The sequence below is a fragment of the Sapajus apella genome, unplaced genomic scaffold (assembly GCF_009761245.1).
Source record: "Sapajus apella isolate SASKATOON/1434 unplaced genomic scaffold, GSC_monkey_1.0 scaffold36, whole genome shotgun sequence".
Classification (NCBI taxonomy): Eukaryota; Metazoa; Chordata; class Mammalia; order Primates; family Cebidae; genus Sapajus; species Sapajus apella.
Genome location: NW_022436976.1, coordinates 14,546,803 through 14,567,200, shown reverse-complemented (window position 1 = coordinate 14,567,200; position 20,398 = coordinate 14,546,803). Strand labels below are relative to the sequence as shown.

The following is a 20,398-nucleotide window of genomic DNA, read 5'->3' as shown; positions in this document are numbered from 1 at the left end:
TGGAAACATTTAAGCATTTTGAAATGTATATATCAACAAATCTTCACAGCAATCCTAGAAGGTAGGTGTTATTAGTCCCATTTTATAGATGAGAAAACAGAAGTTTAGGAAGATTAGGTTAATTTACCTTGCACCATTTGATAAGTGGAAGAATCAAGACTTAAATATAGATCCTCTGACTATTGGTACCCTCCCAAAGTAGCAACTGACTGTCAAATCACTAAGTAGACACCAGGATATTATATGTAAGTTTAGAAAGACAAATCATAAATCATGAGTGCTTCAAGAAAATCGAGTCAAGCCAAGGAATAAAACAAAGAGGGCTAAGCAGCCAGGTGGTGTGTGGCACCTATGCCAGGAAGAGCCAGGTTTGATCCAAGAGGTGAGTCTAATGGGGTAAAAATTTAAACAAAAAAATGCTATTTGGATATATCTCTGGACCAGAAGCCTCTTGACTATCTATTTGGGGCTTAGTTATGGCTTTCAGTGCAGCCTGTTAGAACAGCTGTGTCCAGATTCCCATAGAGTTAGCCTCTCAGGCTTCTTGGAGCCTGAGATGTGAAGCATACAATAGGTTCTCTCCTCCTTCCCTGCTCAAACTCTCTCCAACACACACACACACACACACACACACACACACACACACACACACACTCAGCATCAATTACTATTTGTTTTTCTTCCTCTAGGTTCTCTAAATATTTAGATGGAAGAAAGTCCCTCCTCATAGTGTATATGCAGAATATAGTCAAGAATGGAAGAAAAATGCAACCTACCCACATAACAAGAATGCAGTAATTTAGAGTAATTCTAAAATTCTCTCTAAAGTTCAAGTTCTACTGATGGTATGGGGTTATTGTGTTCTGCTTGACTTGGCCAAATCAAATGCTTCAAATAACATCAAATACTTCCTTTTCTAACATCATTTCAGTTTTAAGTTTTCATATATTTGTGTGATTTTTGATTAATGTCCATCTTCCTCATTAGAGTATAAGTCTGTTATGGCAAGGTTCCTGGTTGATTTTGTTATCCATTGTATTCTAAGCATGTACTATAGTGTTGGATATTTAATAGGTATAGAGTAATTGCTGCATGGCTTGTCTGAATGAATTATGTTTTTATATTTTTGTAATTCTTAGTTTTTTCATCTGTGAAATGGGAAAAATAAGCCAATCACAAAGTGTAATGTTAAAATGTTTTTAAAAATGTTTAATGTGTAATATTTATGCACATATATGCCAAATGCAATAGGCACTGGATTATTATAGGTGTTATTGTTCAGTGATAGAGTCTGTTTCTTAGAACAGATACATTTCCTCTCAGTTGGCAGAAAGATATTAAATATTGAGCATTCAGGAAATTATTTTTAAAGAAAAGATCTCAGAAAGTGACTGAAAAGATCATGGCATCATGATTTCAAGATGTGCCAAACTCAGTATCAATTACATGTGCATCATCAATCTCATCTAAGCTTTTCACAGATTTAACAAAAAAGAGTGAAAGGGAGGAGGAGGAGCAAGAACTGCTACATACCAGAGAGAAATGAAAATTTATGTGAACATGCTGCTATGGCAACCTACTGATTTATTGTGCTGCTTGATACTTAAGGCTTGAAAACAATATGATATCATGTATTCTTAGGAACAGGCTGAAGAATATCATGCATCACTGTTTTAGCCCCAAGGGGTATCTATCTTTAGTTGTGTATTTGAATAAATTAATGTTATTATAATGTATTAGGACACTTTAATGAATCTAGACTTTATTAAGCTATTTAAAATGTATGTCTTATTTACTTTATCAATTTTAATGAAATTAATAGTTTTAGATTAGAGACCTTTGGGCTGCTTTGCTTGTGACAGTTTGATTTGCATGGGGAGGATATTTCCTTTTAACCCTACATTAAATAAACAATGGCTACAGTACAGGTATCAAGGCTCCCTGACTGCTGTGAGTTCCTGTATCCCTGACAACCTGGCTTATGACTGGATTTCTCCCTACCGCTTGAACTATTTTTCTAATATCAATATGCCCATGATTTTATGTAAAATATTACCCTATAATATAACAGCACAACTATTTCTCAAAAACTATATTCACAAAGAAAAAGTCCTGAGAAGCCAGAATTGAGCAACAGAAATCAGCTTCCATTCTCTCATCATATATTTGGTTTACAATGTCCTGCAATAAAAGGTGACAAGATTCATTTGTACTAATAGTCTCCCATCAATTTGAAAGAGTGTTAAAATAAGAATGGTTCTACTTTATAATTAGCAAAAGGCTATAATGCAGTCTTCCAACACAGTGTATCATTCATGCCAAATACCATGGCAAGTGTTGGGGACATGATAGTGAACAAAGCAGAATCCTCATTCGCAAGTAGATTAGAGTGTAGCAGGAGAGATGAAAAAGTAAAATGAGTTGAGTTTAATAAGTGGTTTGTTAGATGTGAGCCCATAAAAAGTACATTTGAAGAGCTCCCTCCCCAGGTAGGAAAAAGCTCATTGTAGTAGCTTTCCTGGAGAAGGTGACATCCCCATGGAGACTAAAGGACAGCCAAAGGCAGCCAGGAATGGGTATGTGTGGAAGGGGCTTACAAACCAAAGGGCCAACATGTGAAGAGGCCTGAAAGAGAGAGCTCATACCACAGTCTGAGAATGGAAATATTTCAGGATGGCTACAGCTCCTGTTGTGAGTGGGTAGAATGGCAAGATTCATAGCCAGAGAGGAATACAGGAGACAGAATGTGAAGAAACCTAGATACCACCCTCTGTTGTAAGGACTTTATTCCAGGGACAGTGAAGAAACACTGAAAGGCTTCATACATAAAGTGTAAGATCAAATATTTATTTTAGAAAGATCATTATGAATTTTAAAAATTGTGGTCCCGCCCAAACTTTTTTCCCTGTGTTCCAGCCTCAACCAGTGGGTTCACTCTTTACCTTGTTGTCCAGACAGAAAACACAGAATTACATTCAAATTTTCCTATCCTTGTATCCAATTGGTCAATGAAACATGCAAATATTGCCTTTCATCTTTCTCGCTTTTTAACTGCATATCCAATACTCTAAGCCATATTTTAACTTTCCCATCTATTTCTCCCAACTACTCTAAGAAATATTTTGTGAGACATACAAGCTGCCAACAAGCATACAGAAAAGGCTCAGCTTCACTAATCATCAGAGAAACGAAAATTAAAACCGTAATGAGATACCATCTCACACCAGTCAGAATGGCTATTATAAAAAAGTCAAAAACAACAGATGTTGGTGTGGATGTTGAGAAGAGGGTATGCTTGTACATCGTGGGTAGAAACGTAAATTAGTTCAACTTCCACGGAAAACGCTATGGAGATGTCTCAAATAACTAAAAACAGAGCTACTATTTGGCCCAGCAATTCCACTACCAAAGGAAAACAAATCATTATATTAAAAAAGTCACTGGCACTTGTATGTTTATCACAGCAGTATTCACAATAGCAAAGTCATGCAATCAACCTAAGCATCCATCAATGGTTGATTGGATAAAGAAAGTGTGGCACATATGTTCAATGAAATACTATGCAGCCATATAAAAGAAAATCATGTTCTTTGCAGTGACAAGGATGGAGTCAGAGGCCAATATGCTAAGTGAAATAGCCCAGAAATAGAAAATCAAATATTGCATGTTCGCACGTATAAGTGGGAGCTAAGACATGGGTACACACGGACATAAAAATGGAAACAACAGACACCAAGGATTCCAAAAGTGGGGAGGGTGGGAGACAAGTGAGGATTGAAAAATTACTTACTGAATACAATGTTCACTTTTTAGTGTTGGGTACCCTAGAAATCCAAACCTCACCATTATGCAATATACCCATATAACAGCCCTGCACATGTACCTGCTGAATCTAAAATAAATAAATAAATTTAGCTAAGCTACTGCTATACACAAAAAGGAGACTAAATTGTTTTACTACTCTTGAAAATCCCTTCAATGGCTTCCCAACACCTCTGAAATCCAGTCCAAATGCCTTGTATTATTTAAGACCCTCCAAGTCCCACCCTAAGGTGACCTTCTAGCCCTAACTCCTGTTATACGTGATTTCATATCCTGCACACCATGACACTTAAAAACCTTCTGCGTAATGCTTACATGACATTGATCATGTTCTTCTCTTGCCCATGATTATTCTTAACTTCTTGCAATGTTTGGAAGTGCTGTTCATCCCTTGGCATACAGCAAAAAAGCTACATTTGCCCTTAAGAAGAATTCTATAAGCCTCAGATTTGAGTTGAATGGGCTCTTACTGTGTACTTTCACAGGACTTCACTTCAGGTTCCCTGAAAATTTTCTTAGTGTTTATTTCATTTTGTTGATTTTTATGACAAATTCTACACTCTAATTGTGTAGAATTTGTCATAAAATCAAAATGTAATTCTACATTTTGCACAGGATGCAAACTGGAGGTGGCCCCGTTTCATTTTTGTTTGACCCAAAGTTTTCACTGTAATAATATGTATTGGTACCTCACATGGGCATGTACTCTTCAGTTCCCAGTAGTTGAAATGCTTTCAGTTATTTCATATATTTATTTACAACTCTGGTCTTGAATGTTAAAGTCATCACAAAGGTGATGACAGTTGTACTGATAGCACATTGTTATTAAAATATCATCAAATGAAATGATAATAAAAAACATAACATGACATAGTGTAATAGAATAATGAGATAACACTAGAAATGCAAGTTTCTTCAATTCAGGAGTTTTTATTTCCTTTTCAAATTATCTCACAGGTGAATGAAGAAGTAAAATCTCAAGCTTTAGAGATTTGAAGAAGTGAAATTTTTCAAATTATCTCACAGGTGAATGAAGAAGTAAAATCTCAAGTTAGAAGAGAAGATCACTTTTAACCTGAAATGGTAATGAAGTTATTTCTAGTACACTTCTAAATTAAAACATATAACTGCCTACTTTGGTAAGAATCACCTTGTGAATGATAACATGAAAGCAAAAGAGAAACAGACTGTACTTCTAGTCCCTTCTGAATAATCAAAGTTGTAATGTAAAATCTGGAAGAGAGATATCCTGACATAGAAGTCTGGAAATTAGGTCTGTACTTCCCTTTAAGTCATTTCACCTTCAAAAAATACAGTTTTTATTATCATATGTAATCTGGTTAGAATTATACACAGAATGAGTAAGATAATATGTAGTGAGTTGTAAAATATGTTACAAGATTGCAAAGTTAGCATATAAGGTAGAGATACATGTCCTTAAAATTGCTCTTGAAAATTCCTTAAACTTCCTTGTTTCAAACTACCATACTTTAAGACAGTTTCCAAAATGGAAAGCAAATATCTTAAAGTAGAAATAAATGACTTGTTGGAATGTGAGAAAAAAATAACAGAAGGTCCATTTATCTCATTTTTAAAATGTTCTCTTTCTCAGGTCATTTAATGCATGAATACACCAGTTCAAAAATACATAACCTTAAGTAAAAATCAGTATGCATATTTTGTTAGTTTTTGCTAAATTTTAGATTTTACTCACAGGAATACATGTTTTTAAAAATGTTGCTGACCCCTGCTTTGCATCACTGTTGATGTGTGAGCACTAGATAAAGTAGCTGGCTTTGTTTCAGAGCCATGTTACTTTAAACACACATTTTCAACATAAAACCTCATTAAAAATAGAGAGATGCTCACACTGTCAGAAGTATATGGGAATGAAAACCAATTGAAGGAGCAGCCAGGTACATTTCTCCCATGGTATGTATTTTTGAAGCAGTAGAGTAGAAAGTCATGCCACTTAACTATATGTGTTTATCTTTTTCTTGCTTCCTCTCTCTCTCCTAGCACCCCATGCTTAAAAATTAAGTCTACGTAAGTGAAACAATGTAAACATTTTGCAAAGCTACCACATATAATAAAGGCTTGAAAATTATAATGTGTTATACAAGTGTAATGTATTCATAATTTTGACATAAACAAATTGCATAAAAACAGCAAAGAAAGGGGAATCAAAATTTTCCTACATTCAAAAAAAATTTAACTCATTTCACTGGTGTCCTCAAAAATTTAAGAAGAGGAAAAGACCATCTCTTCCACAGTCCTGCAGCAAAGTGAATACTCAAATAAAACTTATAGCCTGCTTAGACACTCAGGTAGTAAATATTTAGAACAGAAAAGAGGGGAGGAATAGTCATTCCTCTTTATTATGATTTCTCAAGTTCATGTTATCACTGTAAAATCAGGAATGAAAAATAATCATTATATAAAGTGAAATTTAATATTAACCTGACTGAAAAAGGTCACCATGCCTCTGTGTAAAGTGAACATGATATACTCTCCATGGTTGACTGTAGGTATTTTCCTGTCTATTCACTGGTAACTGCATACATTTTGTGTGTGTCTATGCAGGCATATTTTATACACATAGATAACTAACCCTTCTCACCAAGGCAAAGTGATAATGATCATTACATTTTTTTTCTATAGCAGTGTTATAAAGAATGATTTAAAAGTAAATAGGCTAAATTTGAAATATGTTGCTTAAAAGACAAGATTTTATAGGCCCCACACTGCCAAATGCAAGACATTCCATTTTTTTAAGTACACAGCTTTTAATCTAACACAGAATGATAATTTTAACATTTTATCGTATACTTCTTTTTCATTCATGGGAGTAATTTATATTTACCTCATTTGCAACTTTTTCATTCCTATCTTATATTACGGTGGAGAAATAGGAAAGAAATACTGTTGTAACTAAAAAATTCCAAAAAAGCATTTCTACAATTAGCCCTTTGCCTAAAAACAGGCAAAGTAAGTAAAATACAATTTTTAAAACCTATGTGTTTATTTAATATTTTATTTTTAATATTAAAATAATAATTTTACATATTTATAGGGTATAATGTGGTGCTTTTATATATGTATACATTGTGGAATGACTCAAGCTAATGTATCAGTTGCCTAAAAGCCTGGACTAGTTAAAATGGTCATGAGAAATAAAAAAGCATGTATTTCTAGACCTCAGCCTTGGATTTGAGGTAATCTAGAAAAAGAGGAGGGAATTCAATGGTGCAAGCAAAATAACAAAATTATTATCTACAAGATGACAATATCGTCTTCACAAAGTAATACAGATTCATGTTTTTGCAATACCTATTGAAATGCCAGTGTATTACAATTTATGTTTTTAGCCTTAATCCTAAAGGAATGTACTATTCTCAAACAAAAGATTAATTGAATTTCATATCATCAGAAACATTTGCTTAATGATACTTTGGATGTTCTGAAATTGCCTTTTCACTACATATGTATATAGAGTATATTTCTTCTTAACAACATCCTATATTATTAAGGAAAAAAGCTTAAATACTTAGCTCTCTGTGTAACTCTAATTTTCCCAAGACTTAAATAAATACAGAGTAAAATTAAGCCCATTGATACTCTTCATTCCAGGTGTGCTGAAAGAAACTATGATGTTAAAAAATGACTGTCGGGCCGGGCGCGGTGGCTCAAGCCTGTAATCCCAGCACTTTGGGAGGCCGAGGCGGGTGGATCACGAGGTCGAGATCGAGACCATCCTGGTCAACATGGTGAAACCCCGTCTCTACTAAAACTACAAAAAATTAGCTGGGCATGGTGGCGCGTGTCTGCAATCCCAGCTACTCAGGAGGCTGAGGCAGGAGAATTGCCTGAACCCAGGAGGCGGAGGTTGCGGTGAGCCGAGATCGCGCCATTGCACTCCAGCCTGGGTAACAAGAGCGAAACTCCGTCTCAAAAAAAAAAAAAAAAAAATGACTATCTTATCCTAAGAGGTAATATTTTAATAACTAGTATGTAACATTAGCCAGTCTTGTGGTAGAATAAACTAAAAGCTAAATTACTAATATTTCTAATATAAAAAATATTTAGATAACACGTGAGCGAGACAGTGTAGGAGCCATCTCTGAAGACGGTATCAGATGATATCCGTATTCCTGTGCTGTCCCCATCACATTGACAATTTCAGGGCATCCATAGTACCATTAACCAAATGTCTTTGATGACATGTAAGCACATTGAATAAGGTTGCCCCATGTGACCAATAACATATTACAGATATGACAGAACATGGCTTCTGAAACTAGGTTATAAAAGATATGGCAGCTTCTATTTAACTCTCTCCTGACTCCCTAATACTGAATGAAGCTCGTTGCCTGTGATGACATCCATGTGGCAGTTAACTGAGTCCATCTGCCAATAACAAGAACTACTTGCTGGGCATGTGCGTCAGTCATCTCAGAAGCAGATTCTCCAGCCCCAGTCAAGCCTTCAGATGACCAGCACCAGTTGACATCTTGACTGCAATCTTATGAGAGACTCTGAGTGATAATCATCCAGCCAAACTGCTCCCGGATTCCTGACCCACAGAAGCTGCTTGAGATAGTAAATGCTTATTGGTTTTAGCTGCCAAGTTTTTGGTTAATTTGTTACTTAGCAATAGATAACTCATAATGGCATCAGATACGAGGGGAAGAACATGGGCTGAGAGGTTATCACATCTAAAATGTCTTGATGGTGACTTAAAACTGAGTGCTCTTCAGGTTAGTCTCTTGTGTCTCAGTTTTGTCATCAGTAAACTGATGATAATGTTATCTCACAGAGGTCTGAGGAATAAATGAGATAAAAGAATTCAAAGAACTTGGAAAGTGTTTTTTCCTCAGTAAGCATACGTTTCTTTCTTTTCTTTAAATTGTGCTTAATTTTAGAGTCTTTCTTTTAAGGGTTTAAAACTGATTGCTCTCAGCAGACAGAAATGGACTTTACAGGATGTTGAAGAACTGCTGGCAGAGATAGGGCTACGGATGTTCAGGCACTGCCTCTGTTTTTTGTTTGTGTTTACTTGTTTATGTTTATCTTGATGAAGAGCTGGCATTGAAGATCTTGATTTAAGGGAAATGAATATTTATAAACATTCCTTACCTACAAGTAAAGCAGTTGTATAAGTTAGTTCTGAGTATTTATGTAAGCCCCAAAGCATAAAAGATCTCTAGGAAACAAAACTCTAGATCTTGCAGATATAAACTCTATTCCTCTCTGATAGGGTCTCTGACAGCTTCATGTTCCTAAAGACCTCAGAGGTCAAGAAGACAACTAAGAAATATGCTGTATCTGTTTCTGCTGTGTTACTCATGACTCCATTTTTCTGTGTCGTTGACTAAATAAATTCAGAAATTATAAGTGAGTGTATGTGCAGTTTCTTATTTTGCAAATCCATAAACAACCTGAAATGCTTTTACCCTTGGTATTTCACATTGACATTTCAAATTAGTTTTGATAGACTCTCAAAGGCCTTGACCTACACTAGGTGCCATAGTATAGGGGTTAAACCCTTGGACTCTGCATGACGATTTGTAAGAGTTCCTGGGTTTAAATCCCAGGTCTGCCATAAACTGTATGAACTTGTGCAAATTACTTAAAAGCGTTCTATGCTTTGGTTTCCTCAGGCAAAAGTTAAGAATAATAATATTTACCTTACAGGTTTGTTATAAGAGTAAAATGGGTAAATATTAGCAACTTAGAACACTACCTGTCAAGTAGGCGTTGGCTAAATAGATAGCTTTTTATTTTGATGAGATAAATAATTGAATGGCCTGGGCCTTTATGGTGAATCTACGTAGTGAATGCACCCATTCAGCAACCAGAATCCTCGCTTTCCTACTCCCTGCATATGCTAAACTTTGCTTTACTTTAGTTTTGAAAGGAAATTATTCATTACCATGATATTTGAGAATTTGAGTATTTCCTGAAATGTAACCCTAAAGATGATAAATGTATGTTTCACTCTGAACTGAAAATATGTTTGCCTTTCACACGTGCATTTTATTTTCACAGCTGCATTTTTCTAGGTGTGTGTGTTGGGGAGGACATTGATTGGGGAGAATCAATCTACCTTTTTCTTTTTAGCAAATGGTTCTGAACTCCTTTGAAAATCTAATAAAAGCTGTAGTCCATCTGTACAGCAGGAAAAAATAATTACTGAAGCTATGATTGTGGGCACCAATTGGTCCTTTCCTATATTTACTATAGGCCAAGAAAGTGGGCTGAGGATTATTGTAGCTTTTTTTTTTTTTTTTTTTTTTTTTTTTGACAATGGTTGCTGAATTTAGAAAAGAGAAAAAGAGAGAGCAGAAAAGAAAATCCAGGACATTGCTTCACAAAGCATTGGAAATAAAATGGCCTTTAACAAAGGAGCTCTGATTGGTAGCTTTTAAGAAATTAATGACACAAATTAAAAATGACTTTGAAAGGTATGTAAAATAGTCTGTGAGTGTTATTTATACAGTGTTTTTTAGAGAACCAGCGATCTGGGGGACTCCTGCAATGATGTCCTAATTTAGAGGAAGGCTGTGAGCAGGTAGAATTGAGGTGCCATTTAACCAGCATCTAACAGAGAAGTGCTGTGTTCATAAATACACTTCTTGGGCTTCCAAATAAGACTGTACATGAACTATGACTTCTATAATTTACAAAGGATTGACAACCACTTTTCTGGATATTTGTCCATATAGATAATTACAAACTGAAACTTCTCAACCTGGGCTATCAAAATCTGAGAAAGGTTATATTGGCAGATATATGATCTTGTAGAGTGAAATGAGAGTGACCACAGAACAGTTTATCTAATTCTCAGTACATAAAAATATGGAGTCTTCCACCAAGCTACAAAGAGGCAGATTTAGAATTAGTAAAACATATAAATTAGTAAAAAGAATTTAAAATTGAATGTCAAAAATTATAGAAGAGGTTGAATATAAAATAGCTCAAAAATTTTTAGGTAAAACCACTTAGAAGAAATGAGACTGTTATGGAGATAGCCTTCCTTATTATTAAGTTTGATTTTAAGGAGGGATATAGTCTTCCACAAATCTTTTGATTCCAAATCCAGAAAAAAAAATAACTGCCTGTATCACATACATTCTTATCCTTTGTGGTAATATCTAAGTTCTTATATAATTTCACCAGTTTTCTGTTCAGATATTTAGCTGCAATCGGTTATGAGTCATGACATAAGTAAATAATATTTGGATGTGTTCCCGCCCAAAATCTCATCCTGAATTTAATCTTAATTGTAATTCCCATGTGTTAAGGGAGAGACCCATGGGAGGTGATTAGATCATGGGAGTAGTTCTCCTATCCTGTTCTCGTGATAAGTGAGTGAGTTCTCACAAGATCTGATGGGTTTATAAGGGGCTTTTCCCCCTTTTGCTCGGCACTTCTTTTTACGCCTAGTAAAGAAAGACATGTTTGCTTCCTCTTCCATCATGATTGTAAGCTTCCTGTGGCCTCCCTAGCCATGTGGAACTGTGAGTCAATTAAATCTCTCTCTTTTATAAATTACTCAGTCTTGGGCAGTTCTTTATAGCAGCAGGAAAATGGAAATGTTGCACAGTATAGAATTGCGAACATTTGACTTTTTTTACTTCAAAAGTGGCAATTTCATATGGTTTAACCAAGAATTTTCTTGAATAGATCCCTCCCTAGTTTTGAAGCAGAATCTATATACCATAGCTAATTTCCTCTTCTCTGCATTATATCCTCCAGTTAATCCACAGGGGTCCTGTGCTTTTTTGATGGCTTGATAACAGAGTTGAAGAGGTCTGAATGAGCCTACTGGTTGAAAGTAAAGAGAAAGTTGTCGACTCCTGACATCTTATTCAGTAGCTCCTGCCAAGGTTTTTGGGGCTTCTCAAAGGGGTAATCATACAGAGTCGAACTTAGAGCAGTGCTAAAATCCCATTGGTGAGTTCTTTAGGCATGTATTTTATCTCCTCTATAGTCTCTGGTAATAGAATATCTAAAACACAGTGTCCTGTAAAACAAAATGTTAAACTATCTTGTGGGAGAATCAGGCAGTTGAAAGGGTTGAGGCTTATCAAGGTAGCTAGGCAAAGACAGCAACTCCTATTGCTTTTGAAGTGCTCTTGTGGAAGCTGTGCTCAAGTCGTTTAAGAGCTGGTTTACTTTCCAAATAAACTGAGTTGCCAGCAAGAGCAATGGTGTGCTGTTCCAGGAAGGAGGGGAAGAAATGAAACTCATCAGTGATGGGGGATTTGCTGGCATTTCTGAGATCATACAAACCAAAGTGGACATTTCTTCTGGATGCTATTAGCTACTCATCCCTCCCACATGGGCCCCTTCAGTTTGCTTCCTGGAGAGGAGGCTGCTGAGAATCATTCAAGCCAGTTAAAGAAATTGCCTAAAGTAAGTATCTGAAACACAACCACATTAGTGCAAAGTGCTCAGAACACAGTAATAATCACAAAGTCCTTACTTCTTCTCTCCTTTGTACCATTCAAAGGCCGGGGGCGGCACACCTGCACCTTCGCATCTTATCAAGCCACTGCGTCCGGGGGTCACGGTGCCAGATTTAATTTCCTGAATAGTAGGAGCAACTGTAAAAGAAACAAACAAACAAATACTAGTGGATAAGTAAAAATAATCCTCAGCAGAAATATGACACACATATATTTTTATTCCTTCTACATTCAAAGCAATCTTATGCCTGATAGGCCAATGCATCACATTTTCAGTGTTTTATGCTTCAAATACAAGACTAGTCATTTTCAGCTTCATTTTTCAAGTTGAACAATAGATGAATGTTTTCAGGGCATGCAGAGTAAATGCAATATATTTTGGCCTGCTTCCTGTTGGAAAAATGGCATTGGTGAGGGTAACACTTCATCTGTACTCCAGTCCAACTCTACTTCAGTAATAGCTCTCATCTATTGAGTGATCACAGGGAGCCAGTCACTGGGTTAGGTGCTTTATGTTCTCGATTTCCTCACAAAAATACTCTAAGCTTAAGGGTATTATCTCAGTTTTACAAATGTAAGTTCATAGATGTTGAAAGAATTGTCAAGGTCACACAGCTACTTAGTTGCAGAATCTGGCATTCAAGTCAGTCATGTTAACTCAAAGTCTGGTTTCTTGAAATATTCTGTGTTTTTCCATGCCTCTTCCCTATGCTTTTATTAATTTAGTGATTTTTTTAATGTAGTTTCTTCTGTCTTAATGTTGTTGTTCTCCCTTTTCACAGATTCAAGATCTACTTTAGGTGTCAGTGTCTCCATGTTCTTCGCTATTGCTTTAGCTGGAAAAAGTTTTCCCTCCTCTGAGTATCCGGATTTCTCATACCATGGACTTTCTGTCATGTATTGGTAGAAATGTATTGTATTGTATCATGTACTATATTTATGGGTATGCCAGACTTCCTTTTCAGTTCCTTGAAGACAGGATTAAATATCTGATTCACCTTTGCATATTCCAAGATCAATACACAGTGCCTTGCACAGGGTGATGCTTAAAAAGCTAACTTTAAAAAAAAAATTTCCCATAGTTATTGAGCTGTCAACATGTGCCAGGCATTTCTCAAAGCACAAAGCAGTTAATTGCCCTGACGTGATGAAGCTTATATTCTAGGTGAAGTAACAAATGGGGAGATAGACTATAAGCAGTAAATATAGCAAATACATAGTTTAAATACATATAACAAATACATAGTAGAAGGTGATAAACAATACAGTTAAAAAATAAAACCCCTTATAGTTGCAAGGTAAGAGGAATCAGAGAAGGAAATGGATTGCATTTCAGATAGGGCAATCTTAGTAGACTTCTTCAAGATGGTAAAATTTGCACAAAGACTAGATGTGAATGAATAATTTACCTAGGTGGATATCTAGAGACAGAGCCTTGTAGGAAGAGGGAACAGCTTGCAGTAAGACACTGAGGCTGAAGCTAGCCTAGCTTGTTTAAGAAATAGCAGGATTGGTGTGGCCGACACAAAGCGAAAGAAGGAGAGAAGCAGGAAATAGGTACAAAGAGAAACAAAGGATGGAAGATTGGGTGGGACCTCTCGGGTCATTTCAAGGAACTGACTTTTATTCTAAGACAAATGAAGCCCTGCAGAGTAGAGACAAAATTTGATCAGTTTTTTGAAAAGATGACTGGCTGCTATGCTGAGAAAAGACCATAGTGAGGCTAGGATAAAAGTCACAGGAAAAAGTAGGGAATCCAGTAAGCAAAGCAAATGAAGGTGGGTGGCTCATACCAGGCTGGGTAGCAGTGGAAGTGGTGGAAAGTTATTGGGTTTGGTGTCTACTGTGAAGTTGGAGCTGATAAGATTTCTAGACGGACTGAAGGGAGATAGAGAAAAAAAGAGGAGTCAAGGGTGATTTAATTTGGCTTAAGTAGCTAGAAGGTTATTGACTGAGATGAAAAGGACTGTAAGTAGAAGAATTTTGGAGGGTGCTGGGCATGGTGGCTCAGACCTGTAATTTTAGCACTTTGGGTGGGTAGATCACCTGAGGTCAGGAGTTCAAGACCAGGCTGACCAACATGGTGAAACTTTGTCTCTACTAAAAATACAAAAATTAGCCAGATATGGTTGTGGGCACCTATAATCCCAGCTACTTGGGAGGCTGAAGCAGGAGAATCACTTTAACCTGGGAGGGTAGAGGTTGCTGTGAACTGAGACCACGCCATTGCATTCTAGCCTGGGCAACAAGAGTGAAACTCCATCTCATAATAATAATAATAATAATAATAATTATTATTATTATTACACAGGCACACACCCAATAAATAATAATAATAATGATTATTATTATTTTGAAGGTAAACATTAGGAGTTGTATGCATGTGTCTTTTCATAAATATTTCCTTTTCTACCAAGTTAACATACTATAATTCATATTTCAAACAGCACTATAGAAAATTATTCAACAACTAGAATCTTGAAGATACAAATGCTAGTTCATTCAGAAATATGGTCTAAGCGTGCACTCTGGATATATTTGGGGTTTCTTTGGAAAGCAATTAAAAAGTACAGAGTTTAATGTTTTTCAATAGTCAGTGAATATTTCAATATGTGAAAACTATAAATATTCTTACAGTGGAACACTGCTTTTCATTTAAAAAAATACCCTACTAAACACATCGTTTTCTGTTAAGGGTGATACTTCTTTTTGAAATTATTGCACCTCTATTTCTCTGTGGTGTTTTTATTCTTATTATTTATAGTTCTAGAAAAAAATTGTAAGGAAAATATTTTAGTACTTGCTAATAAGTTGGTGAAAAATAATGAAATAATATTTGCATGAGAAATGTTACAGGGTAATATAGATACATACATATACACATGCACACACCCAATTGTATATAATATGTATAAAATATATGTATGTTTTGACCTTTATAATGTACATTTATGTATATATGTAACCTTATATATACATGTTTACATATATATGTGTGTGAATGTGTGTGTGTATATATATATATACACACACATATATATGTGTATATACATATATATACATATACACACACACATATATATGTATATTCACAACCACAATACAAGAAATCATTTAATAATTTAAAAATTATTTTGTTAGACAAAGTTTCATGTCACCTATAAAAGCTAATGAAATATATTTAAAAATCTATAAGTAAAGCTCCATGTTCTTGTCAATTATTATGACACTGTTTTGCTCATGACAGGTACAGGTAAGATTGTATTTTCACTATTGTTCTCCCAGGCTTTCATCTCTCTTTCCCAGTCACACAAACAGGTTGTTAATCTTTTATGACATCTAACTATTATTGAAGATAAAATAACCATATGCAACAGGAGACCATCACAAGCTTCTATTGATAACCTGGTTAGTTCAATTACTCTCTTGTTTGTCAAGGGGACCATGACTCATTATGGACAAAAGCATGAAATCCGGAACATTGCCTGAAAACCCAAGCGTAATGAGCTGAAATCAAAATCGAATTCATCATTAAAAGGTTTTTATGCAGTACAGTGCACATATGGCTCAGCACTGGGTGTCTTACCACACAAGTTAAAGGGACATGATCCTGTTATCTAGGGCTTCCTGGGCTGCTAGGACAAACACTGAAAATGGGAAGATACTTAAATTGTCACATGGAAATATGGATAAGAATCAATAAAAATTAGTAACATTAATAATATGCCTAAGAAAAAGTCCTAAGAGCATTTTGCAAGGTACAGAGTTAAGAGTCCAAGTGTTGTAGAGTAATCAATATAGAGAGAAGACTCCCATGCAGATGTGGCTAAAATTATAAACTTGAACCGAAAGCCTTTATTGATTTTACTTAGAGACATAAAAATTCTTATTACATATTCATATTATTGTGCATCTTTTGGAAATAACTTGTTTAAAAAGAAAAGGATTCATCCATTTATTTATTCTTTTTTTTTTCCCTTTTATTTATTTTATTGCATTTTACGTTTTGGGGTACATGTGAAGAACATGCAAAATTGTTGCATAGGAACACATGTGGCAGTATGATTTGCTGCCTTCCTCCCCATCACCTACATCTGGCATTTCTCCCCTTGCTATCTCTCCCCAGCTTCCCACCCCCCACCGTCCCTCCCCTATTTCCCCCCAACTGACCCCAGTGTGTAGTGCTCCCCTCCCTGTGTCCATGTGTTCTCATTGTTCAACACCCACCTATGAGTGAGAACATGCGGTGTTTGATCTTCTGGTCTTCTGTCAGTTTGCTGAGAATGATGGTTTCCAGGTTCATCCATGTCCCTACAAAGGACCCAAACTCATCGTTTTTGATGGCTGCATAATATTCCATGGTGTATATGTGCCACATTTTCCCTATCCAGTCTATCGTCGATGGGCATTTGGGTTGGTTCCAGGTCTTTGCTATTGTAAACAGTGCTGCAATGAACATTCGTGTACACGTGTCCTTATAGTAGAGCGATTTGTAATCCTTTGGATATATACCCAGTAATAGGATTGCTGGGTCAAATGGAATTTCTATTTCTAGGTCCTTGAGGAATCGCCACACTGTCTTCCACAATGGTTGCACTAATTTACACTCCCACCAACAGTGCAAAAGTGTTCCTATTTCTCCACATCCTCTCCAGCATCTGTTGTCTCCAGATTTTTTAATGATCGCCATTCTAACCGGTGTGAGATGGTATCTCAGTGTAGTTTTGATTTGCATTTCTCTGATGACCAGTGATGATGAGCATTTTTTCATATGTTTGTTGGCCTCACGTATGTCTTCTTTTGAGAAGTGTCTGTTCATATCCTTTGCCCACTTTTGAATGGGCTTGTTAGTTTTTTTCTTGTAAATCTGCTTTAGTTCTTTGTAAATTATGGATATCAGCCCTTTGTCAGATAGGTAAACTGCAAAAATTTTTTCCCAATCTGTTGGTTGCCGATTCACTCTAATGATTGTTTCTTTTGCTGTGCAGAAGCTGTGGAGTTTGATTAGGTCCCATTTGTCTATTTTGGCTTTTGTTGTCAATGCGTTTGGCGTTTTGGTCATGAAGTCCTTGCCTACACCTACGTCCTGAATGGTTTTGCCTAGATTTTCTTCTAGGGTTTTTATGGTGTTAGGTCTTATGTTTTAAGTCTTTAATCCATCTGGAGTTAATTTTAGTGTAAGGTGTCAGGAAGGGGTCCAGTTTCTGCTTTCTGCACATGGCTAGCCAGCTTTCCCAACACCATTTATTGAACGGGGAATCCTTTCCCCATTGCTTGTTTTTGTCTGGTTTGTCAAATATCAGATGGTTGTAGATATGTTGTGTTGCCTCCGAGACCTCTGTTCTGTTCCATTGGTCTATATCTCTGTTTTGGTACCAGTACCATGCTGTTTTGATTACCGTAGCCTTGTAGTATAGTTTGAAGTCTGGTAGTGTGATGCCCCCCGCTTTGTTCTTTTTGCTTAGAATTGACTTGGCTATGCGGGCTCTCTTTTGGTTCCATATGAAGTTTAAGGTGGTTTTTTCCAGTTCTGCAAAGAAGGTCGTTGGTAGCTTGATGGGGATAGCATTGAATCTGTAAATTACTTTGGGCAGTATGGCCATTTTCGCGATATTGATTCTTCCTAACCATGAACATGGAATGTTTCTCCATCTGTTTGTGTCCTCTCTTATTTCGTTGAGCAGTGGCTTGTAGTTCTCCTTGAAGAGGTCCTTTACATTCCTTGTTAGTTGTATTCCTAGGTATTTTATTCTCTTTGTGGCAATTGTGAATGGAAGTTTGTTCTTGATTTGGCTCTCTTTAAGTCTGTTACTGGTGTATAGGAATGCATGTGATTTTTGCACATTGATTTTGTATCCTGAGACTTTGCTGAACTTGCTTATCAGTTTCAGGAGGTTTGGGGCTGAGACGATGGGGTCTTCTAGATATACAATCATGTCGTCTGCAAATAGAGACAATTTGACTTCCTCCTTTCCTATTTGAATGCCCTTTATTTCTTTTTCTTGCCTGATTGCTCTGGCTAGAACTTCTAATACTATATTGAATAGCAGTGGTGAGAGCGGGCATCCTTGTCTGGTGCCACATTTCAAGGGGAATGCTTCCAGTTTTTGCCCATTCAGTATGATATTGGCTGTTGGTTTGTCATAAATAGCTTTTATTATTTTGAGATACGTTCCATTGATACCTAGCTTATTGAGTGTTTTTAGCATAAAGGGCTGTTGAATTTTGTCAAAGGCCTTCTCTGCATCAATTGAGATAATCATGTGGTTTTTGTCTTTGGTTCTGTTTATGTGGTGAATTACGTTTATAGACTTGCGTATGTTGAACCAGCCTTGCATCCCCGGGATGAAGCCTACTTGATCATGGTGGATAAGCTTTTTGATGTGCTGTTGCAATCGGCTTGTCAGTATTTTATTGAAGATTTTTGCATCTATGTTCATCATGGATATTGGCCTGAAGTTTTCTTTTCTTGTTGAGTCTCTGCCGGGTTTTGGAATCAGGATGATGTTGGTCTCATAAAATGATTTGGGAAGAATTCCCTCTTTTTGTATTGTTTGGAATAGTTTCAGAAGAAATGGTACCAGCTCCTCTTTGTATGTCTGGTAGAATTCAGCTGTGAACCCATCTGGACCTGGGCTTTTTTTGGGTGGTAAGCTCTTAATTGCTGCCTCAACTTCAGACCTTGTTATGGGTCTGTTCAGGGTTTCGGCTTCTTCCTGGTTTAGGCTTGGCAGGAGGCAAGTGTCCAGGAATTTATCCATTTCTTCCAGGTTTATTAGTTTGTGTGCATAGAGTTGTTTGTAATAATCTCTGATGATGGTTTGAATTTCTGTGGAATCTGTGGTGATATCCCCTTTATCGTTTTTTATTGCATCAATTTGGTTATTCTCTCTTTTCTTTTTTATTAATCTGGCTAGTGGTCTGTCTATTTTGTTGATCTTTTCAAAAAACCAGCTCCTGGATTTATTGATTTTTTGAAGGGTTTTTTGTGTCTCTATCTCCTTCAATTCTGCTCTGATCTTAGCTATTTCTTGTCTTCTGCTAGACTTTGAGTTTTTTTTATCTTGCTCCTCTAGCTCTTTCAGTTTTGACGATAGGGTGTCAATTTTTGATCTCTCCTTGCTTCTCATGTGGGCACTTATTGCTATATATTTTCCTCTAGAGACTGCTTTAAATGTGTCCCAGAGATTCTGGTATGTTGTGTCTTCATTCTCGTTGGTTTCGAAGAACATCTTTATTTCTGCCTTCATTTCATTGTTTATCCAGTCAACATTCAAGAGCAAGTTGTTCAGTTTCCATGAAGCTGTGCGGTTCTGAGTTAGTTTTTGAATTCTGAGTTCTAACTTGATTTCACTGTGGTCCGAGAGACTGTTTGTTACGATTTCCGTTCTTTTGCATTTGCTGAGGAGTGATTTACTCCCAATTATGTGGTCAATTTTAGAGTAGGTGTGATGTGGTGCTGAGAAGAATGTATATTCTGTGGATTTGGGGTGGAGAGTTCTGTAAATGTCTATTAGGTTTGCTTGGTCCAGGTCTGAGTTCAAGTCCTGGATATCCTTGTTAATTTTCTGCCTGGTTGATCTGTCTAATATTGACAATGAGGTGTTAAAGTCTCCCACTATTATTGTGTGGGAGTCTAAGTCTCTTTGTAGGTCATTAAGAACTTGCCTTATGTATCTGGGTGCTCCTGTATTGGGTGTGTATATATTTAGGATCGTTAGCTCTTCTTGTTGCATTGATCCTTTTACCATTATGTAATGTCCCTCTTTGTCTCTTATGATCTTTGTTGCTTTAAAGTCTAATTTATCAGAGATAAGAATTGCAACTCCTGCTTTTTTTTGCTCTCCATTTGCTTGGTAAATCTTCCTCCATCCCTTTATTTTGAGCCTTTGTGTATCCTTGCATGTGAGATGGGTTTCCTGGATACAGCACACCGATGAGTTTTGTCTTTTTATCCAATTTGCCAGTCTGTGTCTTTTGATTGGGGCATTTAGTCCATTTACATTTAGGGTTAATATTGTTATGTGTGAATTTGATACTGCCATTTTGGTGCTAGCTGGCTGTTTTGCCCTTTAGTTGAGCTGGTACTTGTTGTTCCTTTATAT

General features: G+C 36.4%; 1 protein-coding gene across 2 annotated transcripts in view; it reads right to left on the bottom strand.

Moving 5' to 3' along the window:
- Positions 1-20,398, bottom strand: part of NEGR1 (neuronal growth regulator 1) — a 930,734-nt gene that overhangs the window by 194,441 nt on the left and 715,895 nt on the right. For both annotated transcript variants that reach the window (XM_032297093.1, XM_032297094.1), the window contains exon 5: positions 12,311-12,431. In XM_032297093.1, coding sequence (XP_032152984.1) covers positions 12,311-12,431 — 121 coding nt within the window. The remainder of the gene's footprint in view (positions 1-12,310; positions 12,432-20,398) is intronic.